Source organism: Bombina bombina, chromosome 1 (genome assembly GCF_027579735.1).
Source record: "Bombina bombina isolate aBomBom1 chromosome 1, aBomBom1.pri, whole genome shotgun sequence".
NCBI lineage: Eukaryota > Metazoa > Chordata > Amphibia > Anura > Bombinatoridae > Bombina > Bombina bombina.
This window is the reverse complement of record NC_069499.1, coordinates 1,343,738,324-1,343,762,808: the sequence shown is the minus strand read 5'-3', so window position 1 is coordinate 1,343,762,808 and position 24,485 is coordinate 1,343,738,324. Positions and strand designations below refer to the sequence as shown.

The following is a 24,485-nucleotide window of genomic DNA, read 5'->3' as shown; positions in this document are numbered from 1 at the left end:
TAGAGTCAACGGCATCATTCCTAACTGTTGGGAAATACTGAACCTGGCCACCAGGAGGAGGCAAAGACACCCCAGCCAAAGGCTTAAATAGCTCTCCCACTTCCCCATCCCCCAGTCATTCTTTGCCTTTCATCATAGGAGGATGGCAGAGAAGTGTCAGATTTCGGAGTAGTTCCTTAGGAAGGGTATCTGCCCTTCGATATGGGACTGGAGTTTTAAGTAGTCTTGTCAGCCTCTCAGTGAGAGCATTGACGAAAGTTAGTTTGGAAATGCAGGGAGAATCTTTCTGCAAACCCATCCAGGCTGTCTGCTAACAGCTCCTAAGCAATCAGTGTTGACGAATTTCACTGCCTGCTTGTTTTCTCACTCAAGTCCATATCAGGAGCGATGCTACAAGACTGTCACACTTGTGAGGCTGTGTTTCTGTTCCACAGCATGGATTCTGGTAAAATCGTTTACATTTTTTAACGCTAGAAGACAGGGTCACAGTGTGGCTCCTTTTTATCTTAATTGAATCATGGGTTTATATCTTCTGAGGGGGATTATTGAACAGTGGGGATTAATCAAATGTGATGATTTGATTTATGCTGCTGTATGTGTGAGATTTTATTGGGCTTATAGGCTGTTTGTTATGTGGCTGGAACGCACAGGTTTTTACTTTCACTTCGAGTGCTGCACAGCTTGTAGCTTGGCGCGCTTTTTCTCATAACAGGGGCAGTCCTGCCTTGTGCACCATGTGACCGGGACTGGTCTCGCTTTCATTTGTTCTTTCCTGACCGAGCTGGTTGTCAGAGAAGACGCTATTTTACTGCATTGTCTGGGTCTAGGAGGTGGTGAGTGCCCCAGCCATTGGGAGTATAAAGGTACCGTTATTTTGAGAACTAAAGATTGTTTGTTTATTTTCTGTGTCCTGCTGTCATTGGCTTAAGCTATGGAGGATTCTGAGATATTAGAGGGTACTTCCCTAATCTAATTGAATAGTAATACCTGTTTATATTGTGAGGAGGCCTTGGTATGCCTGCCCTCTCAACTATGTTCCACATGCCTTGACAATGTTATACGGTCAAAGAAGGTTAACCCTTTTAGTACCACTGAGCCATCCACCTCTGAAGACCTGCCATCCCGTGAGGTGCATACCCAACATTCATCTCCTTCTACACACGCAGCTTCCCGTAGCACGCTTAATCCTCCATCTGGAGGGGGCCTTTTTACCATCAGATTTTACAGCGCAGTTAAAAACGGCGGTGTCTGAGGACCTCAGTGCTTTACCTTGCCCTGCTAAGCACAAGTAAAAGGTTAAACATAGCTCTCCTGTCCGAGGGTCATCATGTAATTTACTGGATTTATCTGCTCTGTCTCTATTATCCGAGGATGAGTCGCACTCTGAGGCTTCAGAGGGTGAACTTTCTGGGACGGAGTCTGCTGCCTCTAAGCCTCCTGCTGCAGAGGAACCAGCCTTTAGATTTAAGATTGAAAACTTACATTTTCTTCTAAAGGAAGTCCTGTCTACATTAGAGGTTCCAGACGCCAAGCTGCCTGATGAACCTTTGATTCCTAAATTAGACAGAGTTTACGGGGACAGCGTAGTGCCTTTAACTTTTCCTGTGCCTGTAAAGATGGCGAACATTATTAAGAACGAATGGGACAGAATTGGATCTTGCTTTTCCCCTTAGTCTTCCTTTAAAAATGTATTCCCGGTCCTGGACTGGTAATTGGAGTTGTGGGGTTCCGTCCCTAAGGTGGATGGCGCTATCTACACACTTACCAAGCGTACTACTATCCCGCTTGAGGAAAGCTCGTCATTCAGAGAGCCAATGGATAAGAAGATGGAAACTCTTCTAAGAAAGATGTTTAAACATACAGGATATTTATTTTAACCAGCAGCAGCCGTTGCCGCGGTTACTGGAGCAGCTACCTACTGGTGCAACTCCTTATTGGAATTGATCGAGGTGGAGGGTCCCCTCAACGTTATCCAAGAAAGAATTAAAGCCTTGAGAATTGCTAATTCTTTTATCTGTGATGCAAACATGCAGATTATTCGCCTAAATGCTAAGGCTTCTGTTTTTTCAGGTTCAGGCCCATCAGGCGCTCTGGCTGAAGTCCTGATCTGTGGATATGACTTCTAAGTCCAGATGTCTTTCCCTTCCCTTTAAGGGAAAGATTTTATTTGATCCAGGCCTGGACTCCATTATCTCCATGGTTACAGGGGGCAAGGGTGCCTTCCTACCGCAAAATAAAAAAAGGGACGAGTTTCTAATTTTCGTTCAGATAAATCCCGACAACAGCCTGAGCAAACCAAGAGCACTTGGAAGCCAGCTCAGTCCTGGAATAAATCCAAGCATAGCAAGAAGCCCGCCGAGACTAAATCGGCATGAAGAGGCGGCCCCTGATCTGGCGCTGGATCGTGTAGGGGGCAGACTGTCGCTCTTTTCAGACGTTTGGTTTAGGGACGTGCAGGTTCCATGGGTCCTGGATGTAATGGCTCAGGGATACAAGATAGGTTTCAAGTCTCATCCACCCAAGGGCAGATGTCTCCTCTCAAACCTGTCTTCCAGGCCAGAAAAGAGGGAGGCCTTACTGGGGTGCGTTGCGGGATTTGTGCTCCTTAGGGGTCATTGTCCCGGTACCTATCGCAGAAAGAGGTTTTGGGGTACTATTCAAACCTTTTCGTGGTCCCAAAGAAGGAGGGAACTATAATAGACTCCATATCCATGAGGATATTTCTAACAGACCAGAGACGTTGCAAGCTAGCTTCGCATGTCTTGCTCTCTGGACCTCCTTAAGGCCCTCTGTGGCTCAGTTTATGGAGGTGATTGGTCTCATGGTGTCCAGCATGGACATCATTCCCTTTGCTAGGTTCCGTCTCAGACTGTTGCAACTGTGTATGCTGAGGCAGTGGAACGGTGATCATTCGGATCTGTCTCAACAGATTTCTCTGGACAACCAGTCGAGAGAATTGCTCTCTTGGTGGCTCTGTCCAGATCATCTGTCCCGAGGGACATCCTTCTTAAGACCATCCTGGGAGATTGTGACTACGGACGCAAGTCTATCCGGATGGGGAGCTGTTTGGTGTGCCAGGAAGGCACAGGGCCTGTGGACTCAGGAGGAACGCTCCCTCCCGATCAACATTCTGGAACTTTGGGCAATCCTCAATGCTTCTGAAGGCTTGGCCCCTTCTGGGTTCGTCCCAATTTATCAGATTCCAATTAGACAATATAGCCTCAGTGGCTTACATCAACCACCAGGGTGGAACCAGAAGCTCCCTAGCAATGAGGGAAGTGTATCGGCTTTTGGAGTGGGCGGAGGCCCACAGCTGTTTGCTGTCAGCGATTCACATTCCGGGTGTGGACAACTGGGAAGCGGATTTTTTCAGCAGACAATCATCCGGGGGAATGGTCTCTCCATCCCAAAGTGTTTGCAGAGATATGCAACAGGTGGGGGACGCCGGAGATAGATCTCATGGCGTCTGGTCTCAATACCAAGCTACCCAGATATGGGTTGAGTTCCAGGGATCCTCAGGCGGAGCTAATGGATGCATTAGCAGTGCCTTGGAGGTTCAGTCTAATTTACCTTTTCCTGCCGTTACCACTCCTTCCTCGTGTTGTGGCTCGCATCAAGCAGGAGCGGGCATCATTGATACTGATTGCTCCATCGTGGCCGCGAAAGATGTGGTTCGCGCATCTGGTGGGGATATCATCCATCTCCTCCATGGAAGTTACCTTGTTGCAGGGATCTGCTGGAACAAGGTCATTTTGTTCATAAAAATCTAGATTCTCTGAGGCTGACTGTGTGGAGATTGAACGCTTAGTTCTAGCTAAGAGAGGTTTTTCTGAGAGAGTTATTGATACTCTCATTCAAGCTCGTAAGCCGGTTACTCATCGCATCTATCATAAGGTGTGGAGAACCTACTTATTCTGGTGTGAAGAGCGTGGATTTTCCTGTCATAAAGTCAAGGTTGCCAGGATCCTGTCGTTTCTCCAGGATGGACTGGAAAAGGGCCTTTCTGCTGGTTCCCTGAGGGGACAGATTTCGTCCCTGTCTGTTTTACTGCACAAGAGGCTCTCGGAGCTTCCAGATGTACAGTCCTTTGTTAAGGCTATGACTAGGATCAAACCTGTGTTTAGATCTAAGGCTCCTCCTTGGAGTCTAAATCTTGTTCTTAATGTGTTGCAACGGGTTCCGTGTTTGAGCTTGGAAGGTTCCTTTTCTTCTGGCTATTGCTTCTGCGCGCAGAGTATCTGAAATTGCTGCCTTGCAATGTGAGCCTCCTTATCTGGTGTTCCATTCTGATGGCTGTCCTACGTACTAAGTTAGGTTTTCTTCCTAAGGTCGTGTCAGGCCGCAACATAAATCAAGAGATTGTGGTTCCTTCCTTGTGTCCCAATCCTCCTCCTTCGAAGGACAGTTTGCTTCATAATTTGGAGGTGGTTCGCGCCTTGAAGTTCTATCTTCAGGCTACTAAGGATTTTAAACAAACTTCTTCCTTGTTTGTTGTCTATTCTGGAAAGCGTAAGGGTCAGAAGGTCTCTTCGACTTCCTTATCTTTTTGGTTAAGGAGTGTTATCTGTTTTGCCTATGAGACAGCGGGACATAAACCTCCTCAGAGGATTACGGCTCATCCTACTAGAGCAGTGGCTTCCTCTTGGGCCTTTAAGAACAAGGCCTCTATGGATCAGATTTGTAAGGTGGCTACCTGGTCCTCCTTACATACTTTTTTCTAAATTCTACAAGTTTGATGTTTTTGCTTCGGATGAAGCAGCTTTCGGGAGAGAAGTTTTGCAGGCTGTGGTGCCCTCAGATTAGGGTCCGCCTCTCTTTTTGTCCCTCCCGTTATTCAGTGTCCTCTAGAGCTTAGGTATAAGTTTCCCTAAAGTAAGGAATGATGCTGTGGACTCTCCTTTATATTAAGAAGGAAAACATAAATTATGCTTATTAGATAATTTCATTTCCTTCTGTATAAGGATAGTCCACGGCCCCCGCCCGTGTTCTCTGATGGGCGACCCTCTAAATTATATTTTTCTTCTGGCACCATTTATACCCTGATATTTCTCCTACTGTTCCTTATTCCCTCAACAGAATGACTGGGGGATGGGGAAAGTGGGGGAGGTATTTAAGCCTTTGGCTAGGGTGTCTTTGCCTCCTCCGGGTGGCTAGGTTCAGTATTTCCCAACAGTAAGGAATGATGCCGTGGACTCTCCTTATACAGAAGGAAATTCAATTATCTGGTAAGCATAATTTGTTTTATCTCAAATGTATGTAGAAGTATAATTCTGCTTTGAGCTCTTATGAAGACACTGGATTTCCCTGCTGTTACATTTCAGGTTCTCCCTTGGCAAATACTTGAGCTGAATGAGCTTTGATTTGCAAAGTTCTCTTATGAACGGTCTCTTGTGGTGGATACAGTAAACAGACCCTAAACATCAATAATAATAAATCCAAGTTCTCCACAAACAAATTGCCATCTAGGAGACATTATGAAGTAGCTGTGTGAGGGCAGTGTAATCCTTTGCAATATTAACATATTTTCTGTTATGTGTCAATATTGTTTAAGATTTTCAAAGCACCAATTGCTTTGAAAAAAAAAAATATTTTAGCTTAATATTAACTTTAGCTGCATGCTAAATAGGTCCTGGGGAGAACACAATACATTGATGGAAACTACAGTATGAAGAAAAAAAAAAAGGAATAATTTGTGCATCCATTATATGCAGCATCATTGCATTACTTTGTATATATGATGGTGTAGGTTATAACATTTTAACAGTCTTTGTGAATCTTCTTTAGGTCACATCACGGAGTAGAGACAATGACCCAAATGACTATGTGGAACAAGATGGTGAGTTTGGGCAGTAAGTGAAAAAGATTGCTAATAGATACTTTTTCTTTCCAATGGCATGGAGAGTCCACAAATCCATTCTAATTACTAGTGGGAATTCAACTCCTGGCCACCAGTAGGAGGCAAAGAACACCCCAGCAAAGCTGTTAAAGGGACAGTTTACTGTAAAATAGTTTTTCCCTTAATGTGTTTACAATTGCTTTTTTTATCAACTGCAGAGTAAACAATGTATGAAAATTAGCTTTTTAAGGTTTATTTGTGTATATTAAAGCTCTGATTTTGTGTTTTGAAGCCACAACCTAATAAAATGGGTTGAACTTGTAGGTATAATCCGATCTCATTACTGTATCACATTGTGCAAATATACCTGCTTCTTTATCTTATATCTGTCCTTAAAACAATCACCAGTACTTTGAGAGAACAATGGAAAATCAACATTTTATTACCTTATCTCTGCTATATCCGACTGGGAGTGTAATTTCTTCTGCTGGCTGTGTTTACAAAGCTTATCTATAGCTGGTACGCGCGGCCACAAACTTTCAGAATAGGTGGGGATACCACATGCTAAATCAACAATTTCAAATGCCAATATAAGGGTAAAGGAGCTACTTGTAAACAATTTAATACACTCCAGCAGGTAAAGTGGATCATTGGGAACAAATTAAAGGGGAGAAAATTTTTGAGTAAACTGTCCCTTTAAGTATCACTTCCACTTCCCATAAACCCTCAGTCATTCTTTGCCTTGTACATCAGGACGGATTTGCAAAGATGGTGTCTGAAGATATTAATCTTTTTATGGGTATTTTTCCCTTCAAGCAAGGATTGGGGCTATGCTGTTTCCATGTAATCCTCTTTAGTAAGAGCAATGGTGGCTTTTAGCAGTTGGAAGACGGGAAGGTAGTCCTTGCTTACCTTCCAACATTTATGCTACCCCTATATAGAAAACCAGGGTTGGTTACTCTGTTTTTCTTTTCTTCCCAGGTCCCTGTCAGATGAGTGATGAAGCTGGCTAAACCTGGAGATGCTGTATCTGCTCCACAGCAGAGACCCTGGAGGGTAAGTCCTTAATAAAAAATTCCCTTGAGAAATATAAAGGACTGATTGGTGAATGGGTGACCGGGTGGCACCTAAGTCCCTTGTTATGGGTCTGGGACGTTTATTTATCCTTGTTTTAGGATATTAGGGCCGTGAGCAGTTTGTTGTTGTTTCTCCATAGCAGGGTGGCCCGTTTTATTTAAGATAGGGCTTTTATATCAATCTATATGCCCGTATCTGCCTTAAGTAACTGTGAGGGATGAGAGTACTTTTTTTATATGGTTAAGGTGACAATAACATAAATTATGCTTGCCTGATAATTTCATTTCCGTCGAGGGCAGGAGAGTCCACGGCTTCATTTATTACTTGTAGGAACAAATACCCAAGCTCAAGAGGACACTGAATGAAACCGGGAGGGTAAAAGGTGGACCCTAATCTGAGGACACCACAGACTGCAAAACCTTTCTCCCAAAAACAGCTTCCGCAGAAGCAAAAACATCAAATTTGTAAAACGTTGTAAAATTGTGCAAGGAGGACCTGGTAGCCACCTTACAAATTTGCTCCATAGAGGCCTCATTCTTGAAGGCCCAAGACGAAGCCACAGCTCTAGTCGAATGAGCCGTGATCCTCTGAGGAGGCTTCTGTCCCGCTGTCTCATAAGCCAAGCGAATCAAGCTCCTCAACCAAAAAGGCAAAGAAGTAGCAGAGGCCCTTTGCCCCTTGCGCTTCCCAGAATACACCACAAAAAGAGATGTAGACTGCCTGAAATCCTTTATAGCCTGAAGATATAATTTCAAGGCCCGAACCACATCCAGGTTATGAAGTAGCCTCTCCTTTGAAGAAGAAGGGTTAGGACACAAAGAAGGAACTATTATTTCCTGGTTGATGTTACGGTTGGACACCAGCTTGGGGAGAAACCCCAACCCAGTGCGAAGTACAGCCTTATCCGCATGAAACGCCAGATAAGGAGGATCACATTGCTAGGCAGCTAGTTCAGATACTCTGCGTGCCGATGCAATATCCAACAGGAAGAGAGCCTTTCAGGACAGAATCTTAATGTCTATGGAATGCATAGGTTCAAACGGAACCCTCTGCAAAACCTTAAGTACTAAGTTTAAGCTCCAAGGGGGAGCCGACTATCTAACGACAGGCCTGATTCTAGACAGAGCCTGAACAAAAGATTGAATATCAGGGAGCTTAGCGTGTCTCCTATGCAACTAAACTGATAATGCCGAAATCTGTCCCTTTAAGGAACTAGCGGCAAGACCCTTCTCCAAACCATCTTGGAGAAAGGACAGAATACTGGATACCTTCACCTTTTGCCAAGGATATCCATGCTCCTCACTCCAGGACAAGTAAGTCCTCCACACCTTATGGTAGATGCGACGAGTGACTGGCTTCCTTGCCAGAATTAGAGTATCAATCACACTTTCTGAAAAGCCTCTCTTGGCTAAGACTAGGCGTTCAATCTCCACACAGGCATCCTCAGAGAATCTAGATTTCGATGTTGAAAGGGGCCCTGTGACAGCAGATCCCTGCGACAGGGTAACCTCCATGGTGGAGAGGATGACATCCCCACCAGATCCGCAAACCACGTCCTTCGTGGCCACATAGGAGCAATCAGAATGGCTGGGGCCCCCTCCTGTTTGATGCGTGCCACTACGCTCCTTGGAGATAGACTGTATATTGCTAAACATCCAGAGCTGCACAGAAAGTTACCCGCATTCTAGCTATTTCTACTTTAATATAGAATAATGTGATGCATTTCCACGCCATATCCAGTTAGCTCTTAGTAACTCAGAGAGCTTTTTGATAGTCAAGGATGTTTGGCAGTCCCTTATACAAAACATTTTTTTTATTTTTTGTATGCTTCAAAATTTCTTTGCTGTAATTTATTGTGGACCGCCACCTGGTGGCGTTTCATGATATTTTGCTGTAACATTTTATTTTACTGCTTTCTATATACAGTAATAGAGGTTTACAGCTACCATGACCATCACTAGGGTTCTGTATGAGGAATTTTCTGGATAGGATATGCTGTTTCATAGCTAGATCTGCTATCATGCTGGTAAGAGCATGCCGCACTGACGTACATTGGCGCATGCCTTGTACTGCTCTGGCTCTCAAAAATAGCCCAGCAGTTCAGGGTTATAAACCTATCATCCCAAATGCTTGAAATCTGTGCATGACTACAGTATTAAATATTTATATAAATGCAGATTCTGACATATATATATTTTCAGTTCTCTTTCGTCACTGATAGGTTTATTTTTATGTTATTTATTCTTTGTCCATATGGACACAATTTTATAATCTTTTTATATATATATATATATATATATATATATATATATATATATATATATATATATATATATATATATATATATATATATATATATCTCTCTAGCAGGTGTCCCAGCACTCCATCCAAGGTGTTGTTTCGACCACCTGGGTGCAATCCTCAAAAAGTCATATATAGCATTATTTGGAAGTGAAGGGAACTCTCAGGCATTTTTTGTGTTTCTCTAAAAAATGCCTGAGAGTGCCCTTCATTTCCAAATATAAATATATATATATATATATATATATATATATATATATATATATATATATATATATATATATATATAAATGAGACAAAGAAATCATTTCAGAACTTTTTCCACCTTTAATTTGACCTATAAACTGTACAACTCAATTGAAAAACAAACTGAAATCTTTTAGATGGAGGGAAGAAAAAAAAAAAACTAAAATAATGTGGTTGCATAAGTGTGCACACTTAACGGGGGATGTAGCTGTGTTCAGAATTAAGCAATCACATTCAAAATCATGTTAAATAGAAGTCAGCATACACCTGCCATCATTTAAAGTGCCTCTGATTAACCCCAAATAAAGTTCAGTTGGTCTTTCTTGAAATTTTCTTAGTCGCATCCCACAGCAAAAGCCATGGTCCACAGAGAGCTTTCAAAGCATCAGAGGAATCTCATTGTTAAAAGGTATCAGTCAGGAGAAGGGTACAAAATAATTTCCAAGGCATTAGATATACCATGGAACACAGTGAAGACAGTCATCAAGTGGAGAAAATATGGCACAACAGTGACATTACCAAGAACTGGACGTTCCTCCAAAATTGATGAAAAGACGAGAAGAAAACTGATCTGGGAGGCTACCAAGAGGCCTACAGCAACATTAAAGGAGCTGCAGGAATATCTGGCAAGTACTGGCTGTGTGGTACATGTGACAACAATCTCACGTATTCTTCATATGTCTGGGCTATGGAGTAGAGTGGCAAGACGAAAGCCTTTTTCTTATGAACAAAAACATCCAAGCCAGGCTACGTTTTGCAAAAACACATCTGAAGTCTCCCAAAAGCATGTGGGAAAAGGTGTTATGGTATGATGAAACCAAGGTTGAACTTTTTGGCCATAATTCCAAAAGATATGTTTGGCGCAAAAACACTGCACATCACCAAAAGAACACCATACCCACAGTGAAGCATGGTGGTGTCAGCATCATGCTTTGGGGCTGTTTTTCTTCAGCTGGAACTGAGGCCTTAGTTAAGCTAGAAGGAATTATGAACAGTTCCAAATACCAGTCAATATTGGCACAAAACTTTCAGGCTTCTGCTAGAAAGCTGAACATGAAGAGGAACTTCATCTTTCAGCATGACAACGACCCAAAGCATACATCCAAATCAACAAAGGAATGGCTTCACCAGAAGAAGATTAAAGTTTTGGAATGGCCCAGCCAGAGCCCAGACCTGAATCCGATTGAAAATCTGTGGGGTGATCTAAAGAGGGCTGTGCACAGGAGATGCCCTCGCAATCTGACAGATTTGGAGTGTTTTTGCAAAGAGTGGGCAAATCTTGCCAAGTCAAAATGTGCCATGCTGATAGACTCATACCCAAAAAGACTGAGTGCTGTAATAAAATCAAAAGGTGCTTCAACAAAGTATTCGTTTAAGGGTGTGCACACTTATGCAACCATATTTATTATTTTTACATTTTTTCTTCCCTCTACCTAAAAGATTTCAGTTTGTTTTTCAGATGATTTGTACAGTTTATAGGTCACATTAAAGGTGGAAAAAGTTATGAATTGATTTATTTGTCTAATTTTTTTACATCACAGAAACCTGACATTTTAACAGGGGTGTGTAGACTTTTTATATCCACTGTGTGTGTGTATATGTATATATATGTGTGTAGAGAGAGAGAGAGAGAGAGAGAAAATAACTCATTGTGTAAACCATTTACAAATCTAAACAAGTCAGAAGACTTGCTTTAAACTCAGAAACTCTTTGACCACACTGTTTCCAATGCAGCAAAGGAATCTGGGTAAGAAATGAAAATGAGGTTCACAATGACTCACCTTTTTACTTTTAGCCTGCTTTTTAAGACAGACTTCCCTTTATGCCATAGCACTGCTGCATTACACAGCTTTAATGCTTAGCTAGGGTTAGTACAGTGATTTAGACCAATCCCAGGACAGCTGTTTCGTGGTTATTGCCACTCATCAGCTGGGAGTAGGTTAAATCACTGCTTGGAAAAGTTCATTTCTGGGGGAAATTCAACAACAATTAAAATTATGGGGAGGGGAAAAGTGAGTTTAAAATCCTCCACTAAATACAAAATATAGAGAAAATAACTCATTGTGTAAACCATTTACAAATCTTACCCAGATTCCTTTGCTGCATTGGAAACAGTGTGGTCAGAGAGTTTCTGAGTTTAAAGCAAGTCTTCTGACTTGTTTAGATTTGTAAATGGTTTACACAATGAGTTATTTTCTCTATATTTTGTATTTAGTGGAGGATTTTAAACTCACTTTTCGCCTCCCCATAATTTTAATTGATAGATATATATATATATATATATATATATATATATATATATATAGTGTGTGTGTGTATATGTATATACACACAGTATCTCACAAATGTGAGTACACCCCTCACATTTTTGTAAATATTTTATTATATCTTTTCATGTGACAACACTGAAGAAATGACAGCCTGTATAACAGTGTACATTTGCTGTCCCATCAAAATAACTCAACACACAGCTATTAATGTCTAAACTGTTGGCAACAAAAATAAGTACACCCCTAAGTGGAAATGTCCAAATTGGGGCCAATTAGTCATTTTCCCTCCCTGGTGTCATGTGACTCGTTAGTGTTAAAAGGTCTCAGGTGTGAATGGGGAACAGGTGTGTTAAATTTGGTGTTATCGCTCTCACACTCTCATACTGGTCACTGGAAGTTCAACATGGCACCTCATGGCAAAGAACACTGAGGATCTTCAAAAAAAAATTGTTGCTCTACATAAAGATGGCCTAGGCTTTAAGAAGATTGCCAAGACCCTGAAACTGAGCTCCAGCACGGTGGGCAAGACCACATAGCTGTTTCACCGGACAGGTTCCACTCACTCAGAGCAGGCCTCGCCATAGTCGACCAAAGAAGTTGAGTGCACATGCTTAGTGTCATATCCAGAGGTTGTCTTTGGGGAAATAGACATATTAGTGCTGCCAGCATTGGTGCAGAGGTTGAAGGGGTGGGGGGGTCAGTCTGTTAATGCTCAGACCCTACGCCGCACACTGCGTCAAATTGGTCTGCATGGCTGTTGTCCCAGAAGGAAGCCTCTTCTAAAGATGGTGCACAAGAAAGCCCACAAACAGTTTACTAAAGACAAGCAGACTAAGGACATAGATTACTGGAACCATGTTCTGTGGTCCGATGAGATCAAGATAAATTTATTTGGTTCAGATGGTGGTAATCAGGTGAGGAGTACAAAGACAAGTGTTGCCAACGGTTTAGACATTAATGGCTGTGTGTTGAGTTATTTGGAGGGTACCTCAAATTGACACTGTTATACACTCACTACTTTACATTGTAGCAAAGTGTAATTTCTTCAGTGTTGTCACATGAAAATATATAATAAAATATTTACAAATATGTGAGGGGTGTACTCACTTCTGTGAGATACTGTGTGTGTGTGTGTGTATATATATATATATATATCTCTATCTAGATAGTTCTTGGGATCACCTTAGGGCTCTACGATGATGATTTCAACTTTCTCTTGTTGAGGAGATTTTATTCTTATGCCCGTGACATCTTGTATGGTCCTAGGTCTTCTGTTTTTCTTTTTTAGCGATATAGGACTTTACTGATTTTTTTTTCTCTATTTTAGATAGGATTCCATGATATCTTCCATACGAGAAGCTGTTGTGCCTAGGACTATCGCATATTGTCCTTTTTCAATTTTTTTTTTTTTATTCAGTACTTTGCAATTCTCTTCTGAGAATTGTGTCAGCAAGTACTCATGGTACGTTGGAAGCTTTTCCAATTCCTGCGTTTTGCCTTTTTGGAAAACACTTCCAATTCGTAGCCCTACCTTTCGGCCGAGCTACTGCCCCTAAAATCTTTACACGGTTCTGGGGGCTCTTCTGGCGGTGGCCAGATCTCAAGGAATTGTGGTGGCTCCATACCTGGACGATATCTTGGTTCGGAGGCAATCTTTTATTTTAGCAAGATCCCATTCAGATTCTCTGTTGTCGATTCTCCGTTCTAACTGGTGGAAGGGGAATCTGGATAAGAGTTTCTTGGTGCAAATAGGATGTTTTTTGGGGACGACCATAGACTCAATCTCCATGTAGATTTTCTTGATGGAGGTCTGAAAATCCAAGCTTCTTAGTGTCTGTCTTTCTTTTCAGTCCTCTGTCTGTGGCATAATGGTCTCACAGCAGCTTCCAGGGACATTTTTTCATTTTAGAGATGCAAAACTTTAGAGGTCTCAGATCGAGAGGATAGTCAGACATCCGGACAAGAGATTCTCTGTCCTGGTGGCTCTCTCAGGACAATCTGTCCCAGGGCACATGCTTCCTAAGACCATTGTGACCATGGATGTTCGCGTTTTGGACTGGGCAGCAGTTTGGGGTTCCATAAGAGCCCAGGAGGAGTCTGCCCTCCTAATAAATATCCTAGAGTTTAGTACAATTTTTCAATGGTTAGCTTGACCTCAACTGTGTTTGGTCAGGTTTTTCGGATCCAATCGGACAACATTTCTTCGGTGGTGTATATCAACCACCAGGGAGGATCTCGGAGCTCCCTAGCTATGAAGGTGGTGACTCACATCTTCAATGTGCGGAGTCTCGCAATTGTCTCCTTTCTGACATCTACATCCTAGGGGTGGACAACTGGGAAGCCTATTACCTGAGCAGGCAGACTTTTCATCCAGGGCTCTTCATCTGGAAGTAGCTCTATAACCCCCAGGTGGGGTGTTCCGGAGTTGGATCTGATGGCATCTCATCTAAACGCCAAACTTCCTAAGTAGGGTTCCAGATCTAGGCATCCGCAAGCAGTTCTAGCAGACGCTCTGGCGGTTCCATGGGACTTCGGTCTAGGCTTCCTGTTTTCCTCCATTTTGCCCTCCTTCCTCGGGTGATAGCCAATATCAAACAGGAGCAGGCCTCTGTGTCCTTTCCGTCGTGGAAGTTTCCTCTGAGGAAGGACCTTCTACTTCAGGATCCTTTCCTTAATCCAAACCTAGATTCTCTGAAGCGGACTGCTTGGAAATTGAACGCCTAGTCTTGTCTAGACGTGGTTTTTAGGAGACGGTAATTGATACAATGATTCAGGCTTGTAAACCAGTTACTCGCAAGATTTACCATAAAGTATGGCGTAAATACTTTTTCTGGTGTGAATCTAGGGGTTTTTCTTGGAGTCAGGTGAGGGTTCCTCGCATTCTGTCCTTTCTTCAAAAGGGCCTGGAGAATGGTTTATCCGTCAGTTTTTCTGCATAAACGTCTGGCTGACTTGCCAGATGTTCAATCCTTTGTTCGGGCCTTAGTCAGAATCAGGCCTGTGTTTAAGTCTGTTGCTCCTCCATGGAACCTTAATCTTGTTCTTAAGAGTTCTGCAGCAGGCTCCGTTTGAGCCTATGCACTCTGTTATTAAATTATTATCCTGGAAGGTTTTGTTTCTTCTCGATATTTCTTCTGCTTGTAGAGTCTCAGAGCTTTCGGCTCTGCAGTGTGACCCTCATTTACCTTATTTTTCATGCAGAAAAGGTGGTAGGTAACAAATTGGGATTTCTTCCTAAGGTGGTGTCGGCCCGCAATATCAATCAGTATATTGTTGTTCCTTTTTCTAATAAGGAACGTCTGTTACATAACCTAGATGTTGTGTGTGTGTTATGAAGTTCTATCTGCAAGCATCTAGAGATTTTCGACAATCTACTGTTCTTTTTGTTGTATTCTCTGGTGGACGTAAGGGCCAGAAGGCCACTTCTTCTACTCTTTCCTTTTGGTTGAGAAGTGTTATTTGGTTGGCTTATGAGACAGCTGGACAACAGCCTCCTGAGAGTATTACGGCTCATTCCACTAGGGCTGTCTCTTCTTTCTAGGCCTTTAAAGATGAGGCTTCTGTGGAACAGATCTGCAAGGCGACCACTTGGTCCTCGTTGCATAATACATTCTATAAATAAGAGTTTTTTGCCTCGGCTGAGGTTTCTTTTCGGAGGAAAGTTCTTCAAGCAGTGGTGCCTTCTGTTTAGGTTTACCTGTCTTGTTCTCCCTCCCTTCCATTCTGTGTCCTCTAGCTTGGGTATTGGTTTCCACTAGTAATTGGAATGGATTTGTGGACTCTCCATGCCATTGGAAAGAAAACAAAATGTATGCTTACCTGATGTTTTTTTATTTCCTGGCATGGAGAGTCCACGACCAGCCCTTAATTTATTTTTAGACAGTCTTTTGTAATTTCTAAACCTCAGGCACCTCCTATAACCTTTGTGTCCTCTTCTCTTTCCATATTCCTTCGGCTGAATGACTGGGGGTTTATGGGAAGTGGGAGTGATGCCTAACAGTTTTGTGGGGTGTCCTTTGCCTCCTCCTGGTTGCCAGGAGTTGAATTCCCACTAGTAATTAGAATGGATTTGTGGAGACTCCATACCAGGAAAGAAAAGAATTTATCAGGTAAGCATACATTTTGTTTTGTTTCATACCCAAAACTTGCGTTACTTGACCACCCAAGGACACCTTCATTTTATATAGGCGTTTGCACACAGATTCCTCATTATGTACAGCAAAAAAAAGCAGTAACAGTTTGACGCATTCCCATACATTGTTATGAATGGTAATGACGACCATATTTTAGTAGTGCAGTAGATTTCTATTGCAATATAGTGTATGTTGTGTATAATAATGTACTAAGAGTACTTATTTGAAATAGGAAAATTACATCTTTTGAATAAAGGATTCTTTTGTCCCTCCATGTGATTACCTAGAAATACTGTATGTTCATGTGAGAATTGTCAGTCCTGTTTATATATGATAAACACCAGAGTACTATTAGTGTACTGTATTACTAGATGCACACTACGTATTCACTGCTTCCATTATATATATATATATATATATATATATATATATATATATATATATATATATATATATATTTGGTACATTTTGGTGGAAGCTAAATTAATTTAACGTTTAAGCATGTTATTAAAACGACTGCCACTTAGAAAAGGATTTGTTTTTACGGATAACAAAGTTGTAAGAAGGGCAGAGACGCATAAATGGAAGGAACATTAGAGGGTACAAAAGTCTTATACTTGATACACACAGGGGGTATTTCTTGTGCTTTCACTATGAAGAAAATTATTAATTGGTTAATAAAAATCATATGGATCACTATTTTAAGAGCTGTGTAGCACTAGTAGAACACTAGAAGAGTACTCAGGAAAAAGTAGTGTGGATTGTGGCAGGCGGACAGAGATTTTCTGCAGAAAAGGGGGGGGGGGGGGGTTACAGTGTACAAAGACAGTAAAGCTCAAAAGAATGCACTGGGAAGTGATTCTTGAAAGAAAAAAGAAACATCTATAGATGGTCATCCTGTCAAGGTTGAAAGGAAGATGGAATATTAATTATATATTTAGGGAAAAACCAAGATGTACACCAAGACCTGACAAGATATGGAACATATTATTTCTTCTAGAAGATACGAGTCCACGGATTTCATCCTTGTGGGATATTAACCTGCTAACAGGAAGTGGCAAAGAGCACCACAGCAGAGCTGTATATATAGCTCCTCCCTTCCCTCCACCCCCAGTCATTCTCTTTGCCTGTGTTAGTAATAGAAAGAGGTAAAGTGAGGTGTTAGTTTTAGATTCTTCAATCAAGAAGTTTTTTTATTTTAAATGGTACCGGTGAGTACTATTTTCCTCAGGGAGATATGGAAAGAGGATTTCTGCCCTGAGGTTGATGATCTTAGCAGATGTAACTAAGATCCATGTTGGTTCCCACAGAGCTTCTAAAGGTAGTGCAAGAGAAATCTTCAGTGTGGAGAACGGTTTCATGCTACAAGCAGCATTGAGGTATGTTCAGTATTTTATTTCTGAGGAGACTTGGTATATCAGAACTGGCTGACATTTTTTCCCTGCAAGGGAAGGGGTAAGCAGTAGACCTGTACACAGAGGGCATTACTGAAAATCCTGTGTTTAAACATTTTACTTGACATTGTATTGGGCTGAGAGCAATATTCAATGGGACACTGGGAGAGGCAGCTTGACGGTTTTTATATTTTATTCTACTCATGTAGTAAAGTTAGGATTCCCAGGATCCTGTCTTTTCTCCAAGAAGGATTGGAGAAAGGGTTATCAGTGAGTTCCTTAAAGGGACATATTTCTGCTTTGTCAATTTTGCTTCACAAACGTTTGGCAGATGTTCAGTCTTTTTGTCAGGCTCTAACCAGAATTAAGCCTGTATTTAGACCAATTACTCCTCCCTAGAGTTTGAATTTAGTTCTTAGAGTTCTTCAAGGGGTTCCGTTTGAACCCATGCATTCCATAGATATTAAATTGTTATCTTGGAAAGTTTTGTTTTTGGTTGCTATTTCTTCTGCTTGTAGAGTTTTTGAGCTTTCAGCGTTACAATGTGATTCGCCTTATCTTATATTTCATTCTGATAAGGTGGTTTTGCGTACCAAACCTGGATTCCTTCCTAAAGTTGTTACAAATAAGAATATTAATCAGGAAATTGTTGTTCCTTCCTTGTGTCCTAATCCTTCTTTTAAGAAGGAGCGTCTGTTACATAACCTGGACGTGGTCCGTGCCTTGAAATTTTACTTACAGGCGACTAAGGATTTCCGTCAATCATCTTAATTATTCATTGTTTATTCTGGAAAGCGTAGGGGTCAGAAAGCTACGGCTACCTCTTTCTTTTTGGCTGAGGAGTATCATCCGCCTGGCATATGAGACTGCTGGACAGCAGCCTCCTAAAAAAATTACGGCTCATTCTACTAGGGCTGTGGCTTCCACATGGGCTTTTAAAAATGATGCTTCTGTTGAACAGATTTGCAAGGCTGCGACTTGGTCGTCTCTTCATACTTTTTCCAAATTTGATACTTTTGCTTCTTCTGAGGCTGTTTTTGGGAGAAAGGTTCTTCAAGCAGTGGTGCCTTCCGTTTAGGTCTCTGTCTTGTCCCTCCAGTTTCATATGCGTCCTGTAGCTTTGGTATTGTATCCCACAAGGATGAAATCTGTGGACTCGTATCTTGTAGAAGAAAAGTAAATTTATGCTTACCCGATAAATTAATTTCTTCTACGAGTCCATGGCCCTCCCTGTCATTTTTCAGACCGTTTATATTTTATTTTTTATAACTTCAGTCACCTCTGCACCTTTGGCTTTTCCTTTCTCTTCCTATACCTTCGGTCGAATGACTGGGGGTGGAGGGAAGGGAGGAGCTATATATATACAGCTCTGCTCTTTGCCACTTCCCTATCGTATTACTCGTAGGTGTCATTTTTATTATCAATATAAAGTTTATATATATATAGCGCACCCAGAGGAAGTCCAGCGCTCAGCTAAGATTAAAAGCAAAAAAGTAATTAACTCTTCAATTTTTGCTTTTAATCTTAGCTGAGTGCTGGACTTCCTCTGGGTGCTGTATTAATTTGTTTTTTGTAATCTGTCTGGGACTATGGGGACAGTGCAGCTTCCTGAAAGTGCTACTGAGCAAACAGGGCTGTGCATGTTAAAGGGTCATAGGATGTGTGTCCAGTCTGAGAGTGCAGTTTTGTATGTGTCTACGGTGATTATATAAGTCTTTGCACCCTTCACTTGTTCCCAGTTTGTTTGAGAGCTTGCATTGTTTGGCTGCTTTGGGAGAGACCTTGACATGGTACCTGGGCTTGTCCCATTTGGCCAGTCCAGTCCCCTTCTGTGTGTGTGTGTGTATATTTCATAAATACTTTCCCCAGTACTTTTGGTTTTTATCCTGACTAGTTGTATATATTTACAGATGTATTTTATTTTTTCTTTCTTGGAGGGGAAAAGTAAAGAGTCTCCTTTGATTTTGTTCACCAGACATTCTGCTTGTGAAACTCAGGAAAGGGCAGGAGTTGCGGCTTAGAGCTTATGCCAAGAAGGGTTTTGGGAAAGAGCATGCAAAATGGAACCCAACAGCAGGAGTGTCATTCGAGTATGATCCAGATAATGCACTGAGACACACGGTGTACCCCAAACCTGAGGAATGGTAAGGATCTCGGGTTTCAACAACATAGATATAAGGAGATTACCAAAGTTCAAACATTTTCTCATTCTAAATATTTTTTTTCTTGTTTGAAGGCCAAAGAGTGAATACTCAGAAATAGATGAAGAAGAAGCCGAAGCTCCATATGAACCCAATGGGAAACCTGAAAGGTGAACAGAAACTATGGCCATGGCGCCTATAACAGTCTCCCATGTTTGTTTACTAATTGTATGCCATTTCTTAATGTACCATAATTAACCAATACTTTAAAACCCTTTTTACCTAGGTTTTATTACAATGTTGAATCATGTGGATCTCTACGACCAGAAACAATTGTTTTGTCTGCACTTTCTGGCTTAAAGAAGAAGCTCAGTGATCTTCAGACACAGCTCAGTCATGAAATACAAAGTGATGTTCTCACCATTAACTGACCACTCATCCTTTATCTTTGTGTAGTGTATATTTTTAAATAAAGTTTTTTTCACCTGTCCTACTGTCTTCTGCTATTATATACAATTTCATGTTATGTGTATATATCAACATTTACACAATGCATTTGCTTTTGGTAGTTTAAGTGCAAAATTAGCTTTATACAGAGAGGAAGTTTCCATGTCTTCACATAACCGCTTTTCTCTTCCAAAATCCCCATCTTCTGGTCTGGGAGTTATGGCCTATCACAAAGCACTCTGCTCCTTGTGCATTGAGCCACCTGCACGGTTTTTAAAAGTCTAATATTTTTACAGGTCAATTAAATCCTTCCAATTCAGGGACATGGACTGGATGAGGCAGGATCTGGTCACTGAGAGGCTGAGGTGGGCAGTTTCCTTTCACATGCCGAGGACTTCCTATCACGCATCCGCCTCGTGATGGGGTCTGATCCTCTGCCGCTATACGTTCCTACAACAGAACATATTTTTATCACTTTTAAACATTCCAAGAAGAATAACCTAATTTACCCCTTTATTACCCCGCTAAATTCTATAAACCTTTTTCTGCTTTTTTTATTTAAGGCTTACAGTTCAAATGAAACAAACAGAGCATACATTGGAATTTCAATGGTACAGAATAATATTCAAACACGACAGGTTTAACTTACATCATTCAAGTGTAGAGTACAAGATACAGCCAGCCTTTGAAATTAGAAGCCCTCTAGAGGACCCGTGAGGCCACTCTTGGACCTACAATGACTCGTAAATGTGCCAAGCTACAGCGGGATATAGTGAACATTAGGAGACTACTCTGAGTCTCTGAGAACACATTTTTTCTTTTATATATATATATGAGTGTTTATTACATATAGAATAACCTTATATAATATATATGTATACAGGGCTCTGCCTATAAGAAAGTTAAAGTAGGATATGGTAATACTTAGAACAGGTTGGAATGGTGCTTAGGACAGGAATATATACATGTATAAAATAGGTAAATCCACTTATAGAGAGAGGTTGTAGCCAGTATATTTATATTTAAACTAAGACCTGCTGTACCATATTTTAATACAATAAACAGCCGATACCAGTATCTCAATTATTACTTGGACTCTTATATCTTTCCTATTTTGTAACCCTAGTATTAAAGTTGTTAATAGAATGTCCATTTACCTGGACCACTAAAATAAATTGGAGTATAGTTTATAAGGGCATAAATTGGGTTTGGTTGCAAAATGAGGCTGTGTCTGGGACTCTAATATTGGACCTCAAAGAAGTAAACACGCTGCCTTGGCCGCTGGCAGTGGTTTAAAATTCCATACTAGAGCTCCCAAGTAATGCAGAGACCATCTACTGTAGGGTGTAGCTGTACAAACATCTGCATGATTTTGGTGCTGTGGGAAGTATGTGTACAGGAAGCGTTATGCATAGGATATGAGCAAAGCTCAGTGGGTGTATTACGCAGTAAAAGATTCATACATAGTGTAAAGGATATGTAAAACATGAATCGTTTGTATACACAAGATATATTGTACCCAATTAAAGGATTGCAATTAATTATTCTTCCTAAGTAACTGTATAAACAATAGTTCAGTAAACTTGAACTAACATAACAACAACCTTTAACGCTTTTAAAACTAGCTAAAACATCAAGTAGAGTTTTCTGGCCGTAGTGATTAGAAAATGTTTGTCTAATGATTATCCCATCTCAAAGTAAGTCAACCATAAGACAGAACAATGTAGAGTTATAGTCCTATTTTTTTTTTGGGGTCCCAACAGAGTAAAAATGGTATCTGGGAAAACGGCGAACTTGTGAAATTAGCGAACCACATCAGCTGTTTCACAAAGTTTGACCATATTGTGCATGCGTGCCAGCATCATTACATACCTGGCTGCATACGTCACTGCTACAGTTTTGAGACTCGTGAAATTCCTGGACCCTCTTTACCGTGCATGTGCGGCATTTGAAACTGTCAATACCGCGCCCCGCTTTGCCGTACATTTATAAGCATTCTTCCCATTACAGTTTACAGTTAATATAGTGACATTAAAGAAATGAACCAGTGTTTTGAGCAATAAAATTGTTAGATATATATAAAAAAAAAAATCATGCTTTTAATTTCACCGTATAACTAATGGGAATGCGTATAAACGTACTTCAAAGCGGGGAGCGGTATTGACAGTTTCAAATGCCGCGCATGCGCGGTAAAGAGGATCCAGGAATTTCATGGGTCTGAAAACTGTAGCAGTGGCGTATGCGGCCAGGTATATAATGATGCTGGCACGCATGCGCAATATAGTCAAACTTTGTGAAACAGCTGATCACACATCACAGGAATTGACGTGGTTCGCAAATATACCAAGTTGTAACCTACTGGGCTGCCTCCCATGAGCTGAGTATATCTACCTTTGCCAGTTTAACAGCATTTTTGGGAGAAGAGCTCCTGTCAGAAGGAAAGCAGATAGGGTTTCTATCCGAGTGGTTTCTTTAGCAGGTGTTAGTGTCACCTCTACTGCTTCCAACAATGTCCCTGCTTTGTAAGGCATCAACAGGTCCGAGATCGATCGGGAGACTGGTGTAGATAAACTTGTGTCAGGGCCTAAGGGAAGGGCTGCTGTCATGCTTACTGATTGCGTTCTCGCCGCTGTCATTTTTTTCAGTTAAGTTCCACATCAATTCCTTTAACTATCTCACTGTAGTCGACTGTGTAAGTTAGCGCTCCTTGGTTCTTTACATGTATCCACTTCCTCAGCCTCTACGCAAAGCTGCTGTCTGTATAATTCTTGGGGTATCTGGAGCTGGGGCCCCAAATCTCTATCATCCCCACTTAGCTTAAGAGTGAGGTCTCCTCCTGTGTCGCTGGTTTGCTTTTTCTCTCCAAGAGGGCAAAATGCTTTTCTGAACTCACGCAGTAGAGATTGGTGATAACTTTTCAGGATACTCTCCAACTCCGTCAAAAGCACTCTAGGGGTCTCCATGTCCCAACTCTTAGAGAAAGTTATTGTAACAGGCAGGCCAATGAGCTGTTATCCCATTGCAGGATATCGTAACCCAAGAGGGGGTAATTTGCAGATGCCCCAGACCTATGTTGCGTATCCCACACAGGACTCAGTTGTATGATCTATTTTTTGTTGAATCTAAGATGGCTGCTAGGCCTGTGGGGAGGCTGACTTCATAGCTGACCCAAAGAGCATAGGCAGAGACATTGTCAAATCATCTGCTCCTAGTTACAATCGGTTCCCATTCAAGAGGTCATTCGTAAAAGTGTGAAATAATGGGTATTTGTAATATTTGGCTGGCCAAAAATCTTCGTAATTCTAGGAGCTTCACTGAGACATGTCTTGCCGCTTTTGGCTCAGGCCTGCCCCCTACAATTGGCCGTTTCTTTTACAAGATACGATGAGTCCACGGATTTCATCCTTACTTGTGGGATATCGCCTCCTGGTCAGCAGGAGGAGGCAAAGAGCTCCACAGCAGAGCTGCATAAATAGCTCCTCACCTCCCTCCAACCCCAGTCATTCTCTTTGCCTGCGTTAGTGATAGGAAGAGGTAAAGTGAGGTGTTAGTTTAGATTCTTCAATGAAGATTTTTTTATTTTTAAATGGTGCCAAAGTGTGCTATTTTATTACAGGGCAGCTTCTAAATAGCCTTTTTAGGCTATGGGAACTGGTGGATTTTTGTCTCCACTGCGCCTCCCATGATTGTGGTGCCTTTCTGTGTATGGTCTTAGAGGTTGTAACCAAGACCCTTCTGCTTTCACAGGACCTCAGGAGGAAGAGTGGACCTCTTGATACTGTGAGATTGACATGCTGTTCCTCAGCATGGAGGTAAGTACAGTTTTTTATTCTGGAGTGCTGCAGCATATCTCAGAATAACTGTGCTTTAACTGTTATATGGGGGCTAGATGCAATGAAGGGGCTTCCGTTTAACATATGGTGGTATATCCAGACATTCTGGCATTTTAATAGCCTAGAAGGGCTGGGATATGTAGAGAAAACAGACATAGTTTATTTATCCAGACACTCTGGCATTATTATCTAGACTAGAAGCGCTGGGACATATTATATGGGTATTCTCTGTAACGGACATGGAATAGAAGGTTCCAGTTTATTTTATTAGAGGTGGCTGACGCTGGGGACAGTTCTGGAGGGGATATGTTTTTATCTAAAGCTCCGGTACATGGCGGTATTTTAATAGTACTTCCGCCCATGAAGGGCGGGGCTTTGTATTTCGCTCACTTTGCAGCTTGTGGTGATATTTTATAAGCGACTTTAGGTGCACCGTGATTGCGGAGTTAAGATTGGTCACGTGGAGGCAGGTAGGAGCCACAGCTTATTTTGCTAAAGCCATAGTACAGAGGATGTGAAATTTGCTCTCTGCCGTATATATAAAATTTTTAATTCAGATAGTCTTTCCTTAAAGGGACATTAAACACTAAATACATGCTAGATAGAATGATGCATTCAAAGAAAAGATTAGTCAATGGCTAACATGTAGATGTATTTCTTTCATGTAATTAGCAAGAGTCCATGACCTAGTGACGTATGGGATATACATTCCTACCAGGAGGGGCAAAGTTTCCCAAACCTTAAAATGCCTATAAATACACCCCTCACCACACCCACAAATCAGTTTTACAAACTTTGCCTCCTAT

At 41.4% G+C, this 24,485-nt stretch overlaps 2 protein-coding genes across 2 annotated transcripts in view; one reads left to right on the top strand and one right to left on the bottom strand.

Annotated features, from left to right (window-relative positions):
- The window catches only part of POLR2C (RNA polymerase II subunit C), a 44,415-nt gene extending 24,526 nt beyond the window's left edge, over nt 1–19,889 (top strand). Inside the window, exons 6-9 of the mRNA XM_053702790.1 lie at nt 5,785–5,836; nt 19,234–19,402; nt 19,495–19,569; nt 19,686–19,889. Coding sequence (XP_053558765.1) covers nt 5,785–5,836; nt 19,234–19,402; nt 19,495–19,569; nt 19,686–19,830 — 441 coding nt within the window. The 3' untranslated portion in view covers nt 19,831–19,889. The remainder of the gene's footprint in view (nt 1–5,784; nt 5,837–19,233; nt 19,403–19,494; nt 19,570–19,685) is intronic.
- Nucleotides 19,672–24,485, bottom strand: part of DOK4 (docking protein 4) — a 141,408-nt gene continuing 136,594 nt past the window's right edge. The window contains exon 8 of the mRNA XM_053702775.1: nt 19,672–20,296. Coding sequence (XP_053558750.1) covers nt 20,196–20,296 — 101 coding nt within the window. The 3' untranslated portion in view covers nt 19,672–20,195. The remainder of the gene's footprint in view (nt 20,297–24,485) is intronic.